Genomic DNA, 12,712 nt, shown 5'->3' with positions numbered 1-12,712 from the left:
TTTGCCTCTCTCTCTCTCTCTCTCTGTGACTATCATAAATAAATTTAAAAAATTAAAAAAAAAAAGAAGCAGACTCCTCGCTGAGCAGGGAGTTCAACCAGGGGCTGGGATCCCAGGACCCAAGATCATGACCTGAGCCGAGGGCAGATGCTTAACTGACTGAGCCACCCAAGTATTCATGTTGTGGAGTTTTAAATAGGTTTTACTGATAGTTTCCCAATTATCTATCTGACTTTTGGTCTTTAAAGAACACCATTAAATTAGCTAAGCATAATTACCCCCTATCTAAATCATGATTCCCTTATGCTTGAGAAGCTAGTAAAAATATGTGATGCTCTTTAACTCTTACCATAGTCACCATCACATGTGCAGTTAGGAAAGTAACCCCTCCTGCTCTCCACTGAAGTGCTTCTCAGCAGAAATCCTCCACATCTTTTTCAAAAGTCCCAAATCACATGTGTAAGTTTACAAGTGGAGACCTTCACTTACTCAGTTTCACCCTTGTCGTCACAACTCTCGGCTGACTACCAACTAATGGTGTCTTTTCACCATGCATCCTGATCTTCTGGCACAAAACACGCTGAGATTTGGTTAGCAGCGAATCCCATGACCTGGAATCTTACATAACGAAGTCCTGAGTTTGGATTTTGCCCTGAAGTTTAGTTTTGTTCCAGCAAAAGTAATTAACATAAGCTTCTTGAAGGCAGAAATCACGTCTTAACGGAATTTTTTTTTTCTGTTCTCTTCTGCGCATGTGTGTCAGGCATTAGAAGAGGGACTCAGCAAGTGTATCATCAGGGACTGATGCTCAGAAACTTCCCTGAGACTCAGAACACTCAACATGAAGCAACACTGCACCCAAGCAAGGTTTTGGCAAGTGGCATTCATAGAAGTTACCCTCCTATTTTAAAGTCCTTCACTTGGTCAACATTTACTGAGCACCTACAGTGAGCTGGGACCTCAGATCTGAATAAGATAAAACCTGACACTCCATGACATCAGGATGTAATAGGGAGAAAGGCACTTTCATTGGTAACAAGTACACAGTCTGGTGGGTTCACGATAGTGATCAAGCACCCATCTGGTATGGCTTTAGTTTCCTCAGAGTCACTGAGGAAGAAGCTATGTTGTGGGCACATAAAGAACATATCGATTGTCTTTAAAGTCACTTGTCACTTTTTTTTTTTTTAATTGAAGGAAGGGCTCATGAAGCAGTGGGGAATGTAGATTCAGTGGTACATTGGGCAAGACACAGCTTCCATCTGTTGCTAACTCTAGAGCAGAACTCTTTGGGGTCTGTTTCCTCTTTTAGAAGATGGAGGTCTCAGAGGACAGATGGGAGGATAAAATTAAGACAACAAATGTGAAGTGTTTAATTCCTTGTACCAATGGATAACGTTATATAGGTGCTTGTTATGTCTTTTTTTAAAAGATTTTATTTATTTATTTTTTTCATGATAGACATAAAGAGAGAGAGAGACAGAGAGAGAGAGACAGGCAGAGGGAGTAGTAGGCTCCATGCTGGGAGCCCAACGTGGGACTCGATCCTGGGACTCCAGGATCAGGCCCTGGACCGAAAGCAGGCACTGAACTGCTAAGCCATAACACTCCCTTGTTATGTCTTTTTAAATAACTACCTTCCAAATCTCTGTATCTTTAAGACATTCCCTCAACAGTATATAACTTAGAAAAGGAATTGAGAATAAACAAAATTAAAATAGAAAATAGAAAAATGTAAAATGAGCACCAGTCAAGGTCACCTCTTGTCCTTTTTCCCCATCCCTGCCTCTTTCACCCCGAACCAGGGCGATCGTACCAACCTGAATTAAATGGAGAACCACAAAATGGAAGGAGACCCAGATCACAGGCCACATAAAGCCTAAAGTGATGTTTCATTTGAAAAGAGATATTTATTTACTTTTTAATTTAAAATCTTTTCATTTCATGGATACACTTCACAGAGCAATTAGAACAACCAACATAGAAACAATGTAATGTGTAGTTATGAATGAGGTGAAAAACCTGGGACCCCAATATATATAGGGACATATATGTGTGGACATATTATCTGTATGTCCGCATAGTAGATGGAAGATGACATTCCCTAAACATCAGGTATCTCAAAATTAGACCTACTAACATAAGATATTGATCTGAATGTTTCATGAGAAAAGTTTAAATTAAATGTTTAATAAAATGTGATAATGAAAGTATTAAAATATTTTAACAAAATATTTTAGATATATGTATATATAATCCATGACTAAATTGAATGAGAAAAGCCCTCCTTGCCCAGATGTCATGTCTACAAACTATAGAGTCCCTATTTATAGGGCCATTGCAACCATCAGTGTGGACTTCATGTTCTGAACCTGCATTCCACCAAGTATTCTGGTATTTGCTATATTAGACTTCTTCCTACCACTACTCATTTTTTCCCTCTACATCTTCCTCTAATCTGCCTACTTCTTTTTGTACAGCTACTTCTTCAGTTTCTTCTAGAGCCTCTTGTGAGCACTGTGATATCTCCTTTCTAGCCCCAACACTGGCAGCAATAATCAGACTTAAAAATATTGCTACAAGAAATAAGGGGAATATGTACAATAAGTTGCCAAGGCTTTTGCTTTCATCTGCATTCTCACCACCTTTACCAAAATTACCACGATCAAAACTATGACTTTTACTTTTATCTTCACGTGGAATTCCATCATCTAGATAGCCAGGAGGGCCACTGTCCACACTACCACCATTTCCTGGAGCTTTGCAGTCAGGTGGGGCATAGCCAGCCTCACAATGGCAGTGCTTTAAATTGTTGCAAACTCCTCTCCCATTACACATTTCTTTTGGTTCACAGTCGTACTTGAGCACGACATGATCAGTGCAAGAGTAATTCATGCAGACTTTGTGTGGGGCACAGAGAGTGCCAGTGTGCACATCTCCATCGTCAGGGATATCACTGATGTTGTAGGCATCCATGCTCCAACACCAGTCATCTTTGTGAGCTACCTGGATCACAGTATGGTAAGGTTTTATTGGTGGTACCTGGGTAATATTTGTACATACAAGTTTCCCACAAAATATATTCTCATCAAAGCACTTAACATATCTTGGGACAACTGCAGTAGGACAGCCACAGTTCCCAAACCGGTTACCTTTGCTGTTCATAGAAATATAACAGTCTTCTGGAGCAGACACTGCAGGGGAACCATATATATCCATGCACTGAATATCAGGGTTCTTACACCGGCCTCTAAAGCAATAGTGAATTATATCACACACTGTACCATCTTGCTTATAGAGGTCTGTGGGGCATTTACCAGAAGAACCATCACAATACTCTGGGAGGTCACACTCTCCCAAAGCAGAGCGACACATGAATCCTTTATGTCTGAACTGGCAATTAAAACAGCATAGTCCATCATTACACTGTGCCTGCTCCTTCAACCGACATGTTTGGTCACAGCAAAGGTTATTACCACAGTCAGGTCCACAATCACATTGTTCATCCTCCTCCAACACACCATTTCCACACGTGGCTTGCCTACGCAGGCGACCTTTGGGCCGAGGCTTGTTAAATAGGCAGGCCCCTTTATGCTCCCGGAGGAACTTGTAGAAGTAGTCAGAGCTGCAGTTGCTGAAGCCACTTTCCTTAGTGATATTTTCATGCATGAGGCAAAAGTGTTTATCTTTACAAATGCAGGCTGAGTGGTCGTGCTGAATACCCAAGTTGTGCCCGAGCTCATGGACCATGAGCGCTGCAAACAGGAGGACATCTTCATGATGGAAGGATTCAACGGCTGTTGCAAAGCCTCCCGAACAGGCACCATTGAGAAATGCCTGCCCCGCATCCCCTTCAGGATGATGTCCAACGATCATGTGGGCAACATCGTGCTCCACACGATGGAACAGCTTCTCCTGTCTCCAGCTATTGAAATTCCTGAGTGTAACTCGCAAGTCCGCTGGGACTTCTATGAGGTCCCCCTCGGTCCAGATCTCCATTCCAGCCAACACCACCTCTGTGTTTATTCCCCTAGTGAAGATGTTGGCCAGAGCGGTGATGTCCATTACTCTCTGGACTGTCTCATTGACGTTACTGCCCCACATTTGGAACCGCTGGTGGTTGACCACGACAAACATCTCCACGTACTTGGTGTGTGACCAAAAGGAGGACGGTGCCTGTAGACTGCGAGGCTCCCTGCTCCCTTGTTGCCGGCTGGTGGACACCACTTGGCTGCCTTTGGAAGTGACATTACAGGAGACTCGAGCTTGGTGTGCCATGGTGTACAGCACATGTTCAAACCGTTTTGAAGTGTCCATGGGCTCAATGCCATAGGGTTTTCCCTCCCTAATCAGGATGCCCCTGAGGCCCGAACAGGTGTTGAGAGAAACAAAAGAACCTGGGACTCCTTCTATGTAGCCTTCATAGTGACAGTCATGCGAGATGAAAGGCATTTCTTGCCCCAGGACACCATTGTGGTAGCTGAAGACTGGAAAGTTACTCACAAAATAGTCTCTCTTCACCTTCAGGTGAATCACCTGTTTCTGGCCCTGCATTAATAGTACATAAGATGCCTTTTCCCCTGGGTCTTCCCTTCCCTTGGCTGTCAGACTCTTGGGGATGACTGTTTCATAAGAAGAGTAATATACAGATCCAGGGTCACAGTACAAGCTTGGCAAGAAAATCAGTACCAACAGCAACAAAACCCCTAACCTGACACACAGAGGTCCTGGTGCTACCAGTGCCCGCCTCAAGTCCTTCACGTGGGGAGCCCAAGTCTGAAACACTTGGCCAGCCTCGTAGGTAACCACTTGGTATTTCTGCAGAGAAGACAAGGAGGCAGAGTGTCTCAAAGAAGCTGCCATGGATATGGCCATTGTGAATCAGCTGATGGTGGGTGGCCTGCGTCCATCAGCAGCAGCTCTCCCTGACACACAGACCCTCAGTCACAGGCATTAGCTCCAGATCTCTTCTGGCTGCATAAAGGGTGGCTACTGTCTACCTGTGAGAGGCACAGCCTCTGGCTGTGTCCTTTCCAGTCTTTCTGATCTGTTATCCTTCAGATAGTGTCCTTTCTCTGTGACTTCTTTCCACAGCATCAGCTTCAGTGCACCTTGGCTAAAGTCCTTCCGACATCATAGGCTGATATAATCATGAAGGACTGCAAACTCTAAAATGCAAGACCCTACCTTGAGAGTGGAAACAAAACCTCCATGCCTTCTCAACTGTGCCACACAGAATGCCCCACCCCCACCCCTCTGGTCGTCCGTTGCTTGGCTAACTCCAAGTGTTCCAGACCAGGGGGATTGGACATCTTTGGTGAGCACACTCTGTCGCTCACTTCCCCTCTTCTAAAACTCTTGCTCTGTGATACACAGACATCATAATTCAGATTGTTCTTTATCCCTCGATGGCATTATAGTGATATGCACACCTCACAGGCCAGTCTGTTAGCTAAGGCAGATAGAGTGGTGGCACTGTGGCCACAGGACAGACTCACGTGGACTGGTGACTCACGGGGCAAGGGCCAATAGTCCTCTCTGTTTTAACATCACCAAAGTTTGGTTTCTCGAGTTCTGTTTATAACACAGTCCAAACATGTGTATGGGGATGCTAATAGAGCGGTCTCCTCTTATGCATGAGTATCATGGCCATGTTGGTGGGTGCGTAGAGGCCCACAGCCTTCTCGAGATGGCCCTGACATACTGGTACACTAAGATTGTGCCTGTTCTGAACTAGATAATCCTGATAAAAGTCTCCCTTGTGTTAGAATATGGCCTCTGGGGGTTCAGCGACCTCTTCTGTCTGTTCATCTTTATACCCCTGGGTCTAGAAGAGGGCTTGTCCAAGAGTAGATGAACAAGAATTATTTATCAAGTGAACCCTGGTATGGGTACGGTGATGTCTCATCTGTTGTGTGTTATTTGTTTGTACTTGCTTGAATGCCTGCCCTGAATGGCTAAAAGTGTCTTCTGGGAAACCCACAACCATGCTGACTAATGGCATATTTGTGATTTCAGTGTGTGTATACCTCTTCCTATATTTTACCAGAAGTTCACTCTCCTGATTTCTTCCTGCCTCTTCTTTCACTGAGAAAAATGGAAGCAATCCAATGAGTACTTCTACATGTAGATGCCAGGTGAGCCCACCTGTATCTAGAGTCTCCTCCACTGTAGTGGATAAGTTGTCCATGCTCCAATCTAAGGCCGATCCTTCTGCTTGTATGCAGAGTCTCCTTCCCATTCAGTTGCTCACGGACTTTGTTCACTCTTCCAGTTCTCCCTTCTCCCTTTGACATCTTTTTTTTTTTAAGATTTATTTATTTATTCCTGAGACACACACACAGAGAGAGAGAGAGAGAGAGAGAGAGAGGCAGAGACATAGGCAGAGGGAGAAGCAGGCTCCTCGCAGGGAGCCCGATGCAGGACTAGATCCCGGATCCGGAGATCACAACCTGGGCCGAAGGCAGGCACTCAACCGCTGAGCCACCCAGGCGTCCCTCCCTTTGACATTTTAAACATCTGTTTGTCCATTGGATCCAGTCTCATCATATGCTGTAATATCTCGCCCTTATGAAACCATCCTTCTCAGCCTATATCACTCTCCAGTTGCATCCAATTTCTCTTTTCCATTTCAAAATGAAACTCTTTGAAAGAGTGTATAAACATTCTGTTCCAGTTTGCACCACTCCTTTTTTCTTTTCTGAAATGTTTTACTTTGAATCACAGCACAAACACAAAGCATGCATAAGATGTAAATTTATTTTACAGTGAGTTATTAGAAAGAGAACAGCCGAGCCAGACACAAAAGGACAAATATTTTATGATTTCATTTATTTAAAAACATTTTATTCAAACTCAATGTAATTAATATATAGTGTATATTAGTTTCAGAGACAGAATTTAGGGATTCAGCAGTTGCGTATATAACACCCAGTGCTCATTCCATCAGGTGCCCTCCTTACGGCTGGCCCATCACCCAGTTACCCGGTCCCCCCTGCCCACCTTCCCCTCCAGCAACCCTCAGTTTGTTTCCTATAGTTGAGTCTCTTACGGTTTGTCTCCCTCTCTGTTTCCATCTTATTTTATTTTTCCTTCCTTTCTCCTGTGTCCAACTGTTTGGTTTCTTAAATTCCACATAGGAGTCAGATCTTGTATTTGTCTTTCTCTGACTCTTATTTCACTTAGCATAATACCCTCTAGTTTCATCCACGTCTTTCCAAATGGCAAGATTTCATTCTTTTAGATGGATGAATAGTATTCCATCTGTGTGTGTGTGTGTCTGTGTGTGTGTCCACACACCACGTCTTCTTTATCCATTCATCTGTCAATGGACATCTGGGCTTGTTCCATAGTTTAGCTACTATGGACATTGCTGCTGTAAACATTGGGGTCCAGATGCCCCCTTGGACCACTATGTTTGTAGCCTTTGCATAAATACCTAGTAGTGCCATTGCTGGGTTGTAGGGTAGCTTGATTTTTAACTTTTTGAGGAACCTCCACACTGTGTTCCACAGCGGCTACCAGTTTTCATTTCCACCCACAGTGTGAGAGGGTTCTTCTTTCTCCGCATCTCGCCAACATCTGCTGTTTCCTGAGTTGTTAATTTTAGCCATTCTGACCAGCTGGGAGGTGGTATCCCATTGTGGTTTTGATTTGTGTTTCCCTGATGCCGAGTGATGTTGAGTTTTGTTTTTGTTTTTGTTTTTGTTTTTGTTTTTTACCTGCCTATTAGCCATTTGTACGTCTTCTTTGGGAAATGTCTCTTCATGTCTTCTGCCCATTTCTTGACTGCAGACTTTGGTTTGGGGGTATTGGAGTTTGAAAGTTCTTTATAGACTTTGGATATTAGCCCTTTATCTGATATGTCATTTGTAAATATCTCCTCCTGTTCCATAGGTTGCCTTTTAGTTTTGCTGTTTCCTTTGCTGTGCAAAAGCTTTTTATCTTGATGAAATCTCAACAGTTCATTTTTGCTTTTGTTTCCCTTGCTTTGAAGACGTGTCTAGCAAGAAGTTGCTGCAGCTGAGGTCAAAGAGATTCCTGCCTGTGTTCTTCTCTAGGATTTTGATGGATTTCTGCCACACATTTAGGTCTTTCATTGATTTTGAGTTTATTTTTGTGTATGGTGTAAGAAAGTGGTCCTGTTTCATTCTTCTGCATGTGGCTGTGCAGTGTGAGTTATATATCAAGAAAGCTGTTATTAAAAGCTGTTGTTAAAAATAAATGTTGAGGGCAGCCCGGGTGGCTCAGCAGTTTAGCGCCTCCTTCAGCCCAGGGTATGATCCCGGAGACCTGGGATCGAGTCCCACGTTGGGCTCCCTGCATGGAGCCTGCTTCTCCCTCTGCCTGTGTCTGTGCCTCTTTCTCTCTCTGTGTCTCTCATGAATAAATAAATAAAATCTTTAAAAAAATAAAAATAAAAATAAATGTTGAACCACCCTTGCAGCCCAGGAACAAATCTCACTTGGTCATGGTGAATAATTCTTCTAATGTACTCTTGGATCCTATTAGCTAGTATCTAGGAGAGAATTTTTGCATCCATATTCGTCAGGGATATTGGTCTGTAATTCTCCTTTTTGGTGGGGTCTTTGTCTGGCATTGAGGTCAAGGTATTGCTGGCCTCGTGCAATGAGTTTGGAAGTCCTTTCATTTCTATCTTTTTGAAACAGCTTCAGAAGAAAAGGAATTAATTATTCTGTAAATGTTTGGTGGAGTGGCGCCTGGGTGACTCAGTGGTTGAGCATCTGTCTTTGGCTCAGGTCATGATCCCAGGGTCCTGGGATCAAGTCCCACATCGGGCTCCCTGTGCCTATGTGCTTCTCCCTCTGCCTATGTCTCTGCCTCTCTCTCTCTCTCTCTCTGCTCTCTCTCTCTCTCTCTGTGTGTGTATGTGCGAGTGATGAATAAATAAGTCAAAAATCTTTAAAGAGTAAAAGAAAAGAAAAGTTTGGTAGAATTCCCCTGGGAGGCCATCTGGCCCTGGACTCTTGTTTGTTGGGAGGTTTTTGATTACTGCTTCAATTTCTTTGCTGGTTGTGGGTCTGTTCAGGTTTTCTATTTCTTCCTGTTTCAGTTTTGGTAGTTTATGTGTTTCTAGGAATGCATCTTTTTCCTCCAGATTGCCTAATTTGTTGCCATATAATTGCTCATAATATTCTCTTGTAATTGCTTGTACTTCTCCAGTATTGGTTGTGGTCTCTCCTCTTTCAGTCATGATTTTGTTTGTTTGGGAGGAAGGCCTCTTTTCATTTTGATAAATCTGGCTAGGGGTTTGTCGATCATATTAATTCTTTCAAAGAACCAGCTCCTAGTTTCCTTGTGATCTGTTCTACTGTTGTTGTTTTTTTATTTCTGTGTCATTGATTTCTACTCTCGTCTTTATTATTTCTCTTCTCCTGCTGGATTTATGCTTTATTTGCTGTTCTGTTTCCAGCTCCTTTATGTGTATGTTCAGGCTGTGTATTTGAGACATTTCTTGTTTCTTGAGGAAGGTGCCTGTATTGCTATATACTTCCCTCTTAGGGCTGCCTTTGCTGCAGCCCAAAGATTCTTAACTATTGTGCTTCCATTTTCATTTCTTTCCATGTATTTTTTAAATTCTTCTTTACTTTCCTGGTTGACCCATTCATTCTTTAGTAGGATGCTCTTTAACCTCCATGTATTTGTGTCCCTTCCAAATTTTCTCTTGTGATTGAACTCAAGTTTTAAAGCATCGTGTTCTGAAAATATGCATGGTGTGAGCTCAATTGAATGTTCCATGTGCACTTGAGAAGAATGTCCATTCTCTTGCTTTAGGATGAAATGCTCTGAATAGGGTACCGGGGTGGCTCAGTTGGTTAAGTAGCTCTTTTCAGCTCAGGTCATGATCTCGGGGTCCTGGGACCGAGCTCCGCAGCAGGCTCCCTGCTCAGTTGAGGATCTGCTTCTCCCTCTGCTCCTCCCCCACCTCCGTCCCACTCATGTGCTCTCTCTCTGTCTCTGTCTCTGTCTGTCTCTGTCTCTCTGTCTCTCTCCCAAATAAATAAAACCTAAAGAAGAAAAAAATGCTCTGAATATATCTGTGAAGTCTATCTGGTCCAGGGTGTCATCCAGGGCCCTTGTTCCCTTATTGATCTTCTGCTCAGATTATCTGTCCTTTGCCATGAGTGGGGTATTAAAGTCTGCTACTATTGTCAACATGTTTCTTTAATTCTGTTATTAATTGGTTTCTATAGTGGGTTGCCCCAAGTTAGGGGCATAAATGTTTATAATTGCTAGATCTTCTTGTTGGATAGACCTTTTTATTATATCATGTCCTTCTTCATCTCTTATTAATATCTAGTTCGTCTGATAGAAAGATTGCCACTCCAGCTTTCTTTTGATGTCCACTAGCATGACAAATCGTTCTCCACCCCCTCACTTTCAATCTGGAGGTGTTTTGGGGTCTAAAATGAGTCTCTTGTAGACAGCAAGATGAGTCTTGTTTTTTTTTTTTAATCCAATCTGATACCCTGTGTCTTTTGATTGGAGCATTATGTTCAGAGTAACTATTGTAAGATATTAATTTAGTGCCATTGTATTACCTGTAACACTGCTGTTTCTGTAGATTATCTCTGTTCCTTCCTGAGCTTTGTTACTTTGGGGCTCTCTTTTCACTCAAAGGATCCCCTTTAATATTTCTTGTGGGGCTGGTTTAGTGTTCATGAATTCTTTTAATTTTTCTTTGTCCTGGAAACTCTTTATCTCTCCTTCTATTCTGAATGGCAGCTTTGCTGGATAAAGTATTCTGGGCTGCATTTTTTTCCCCTTTAGCACATTGAATATATCATGCCAGTCCTTTCTGATCTGCCAGGTCTCGTGGACAAGTCTGTTGCCAGCCTTATGTTTCTACGCTTATAGGTTAGAGACCTCTTGTCTCAAGCTACTTTCATGATTTTCTCTTTATCTCTGAAATTTGCAAGCTTCACTATTCTGTGTTGGGGTGTTGACCTATTTTATTGATTTTGAGGGGGGTTCTCTGTGCCTCCTGGACTTGAATGCCTGTTTCCTTCCCCAGATTAGGGAAGTTCTCAGCTGTAATTTGTGTTCAAATAAGCCTCCTGCCCCCCTTCATCTTCTGGGACCCCTATTATTTGAATATTATTTCACTCTGTGGTCTCACTGATTTCTCAAAGTCTCCCTTTGTGATCCAGTACTTGTTTCTCTCTTTTTCTCAGCTTCCTTGGTTTCCATCATTTGATCTTCTATATCACTGACACTCTCTTCTGCCTTGTTTATCCAGGCTGTGAGACCTTCTCTTTTTAACTGCATCTCAATAATAGCATTTTTTATATTCACCCGATTAGATTTTAATTCTTTTATTTCTACAATAAGGGATTCTCTGCTGTCTTCTATGCTTTTTTCCAAGCATATTTCTTTATAATCATTGTTTTGAATTTCACTGCAACATCTTACTTATATCCATATTGATTAAATCCCTGGCAGCAAGTAGTACTTTCTCCTGTCCTTTCTTTTGGGGTGAGTGAGTTTCTCCATCTCAAAATTATGTCCAAAAAGAATAGAAGAAAGAGAGAGAAAGACAAAAATAACAACAGCATCACCAGAAAATACAAACAGGACTAACCAGAAGAAAACAGAAACAAAACGAAATAAGAAACCAAACAAGAAGTAAAACAAACAAAACAATAAACTAGATCCTGGGTATGTTTTGGCTTGTTTGTTAAGAGAAACTAGATCTCAAACTAGGAAAGAAAGGAAAACATATAAGTATATATGTTTATACATACAGACTCCAAAATACAGTAAAATACAATGAAAGGAAAACAAAAACTAAAAATGTATATATTAAAACAATTTTAAAGACTTGAACAGAGAATTGGAAAAATAAGAAACTAGCTGAAAAACAATAAAACCAAAAGATTAAAGAATAATTTTTTAAAACCATGAATGATATATCCTGTTTTCCGCAAAAGCTGAACTTTTGCAATCTCTATGATCGGTAAACTTGGTGCTAATGAGTTGTTCCTGCTGGTCTTCTGGGGGAGGGGCCTATTGCACTGATTCTCAGGTGTCCTTGCCTGGGTAGAATTGCACCCCCCTTACCAGGGGGCTGGGCTCAGCATAAGCAACTCTGGATTACACTATGTGACTCAATCACTCTTGTCTCCCTGGTTTTCATCCGAACTCTTTGTTCACCCAGCCTGTGACCGAGTGTTTTATCTCAGGCACATGACCCAGTTTTGAGTCTCCAAATGTTATGGACTCCCATGGCACAGACCCACGCCATTCCTCCCAAGAAAGGGGCGGGGGTGTCTGGCCCAGCTTCCGCCTTTTGCTGGGCCCCTGCCCAGGGCACAAAAGTAGGACCGTGCAGCAGTTCACAGTTTATGACAACACACAGCAGAAAGCCAGCTCCTGGACTCGCTGCTTTCAGCCAGCTTCCGAGCTCCCATGTCTGGAAACTCTGCCACACTCAGGCGCCTCCGTTCTTCTGGTGACCCCGGGGATCCTGAGGCCATGCTGTCCGACCTGGTTTTCCACCCTGCTTCTCCACCTGAGCACCCTCAAGCCAGGGGTGTCCTCTATTGTAGCAGACTTCTAAAAGTTCTGATTTTGTGCCCTACTGCTTATAATACTTTGCGGTAGCCTCCTCACGCAAGTTCCCACCCCTCTGCCCTATATCTTCCCATGTATTGCCCCGGATCACGTCTCCTCACCTCTTACCTTCCAAAAA

General features: G+C 42.7%; 1 protein-coding gene across 1 annotated transcript; it reads right to left on the bottom strand.

Moving 5' to 3' along the window:
- Positions 1-1,890: 1,890 nt before the first annotated feature.
- On the bottom strand, positions 1,891-5,262 carry LOC140619316 (disintegrin and metalloproteinase domain-containing protein 1a-like). The gene has a single exon (XM_072802554.1). It carries the CDS (start codon positions 4,873-4,875, stop codon positions 2,425-2,427), a length of 2,451 nt encoding a protein of 816 aa, XP_072658655.1. The 5' UTR covers positions 4,876-5,262; the 3' UTR covers positions 1,891-2,424.
- Positions 5,263-12,712: the final 7,450 nt, after the last annotated feature.

The sequence above is a fragment of the Canis lupus genome, chromosome 27 (genome assembly GCF_048164855.1).
Source record: "Canis lupus baileyi chromosome 27, mCanLup2.hap1, whole genome shotgun sequence".
Classification (NCBI taxonomy): Eukaryota; Metazoa; Chordata; class Mammalia; order Carnivora; family Canidae; genus Canis; species Canis lupus.
Note: the sequence above shows the minus strand (reverse complement) of the source record. Positions and strands in the feature narration are given on the sequence as shown.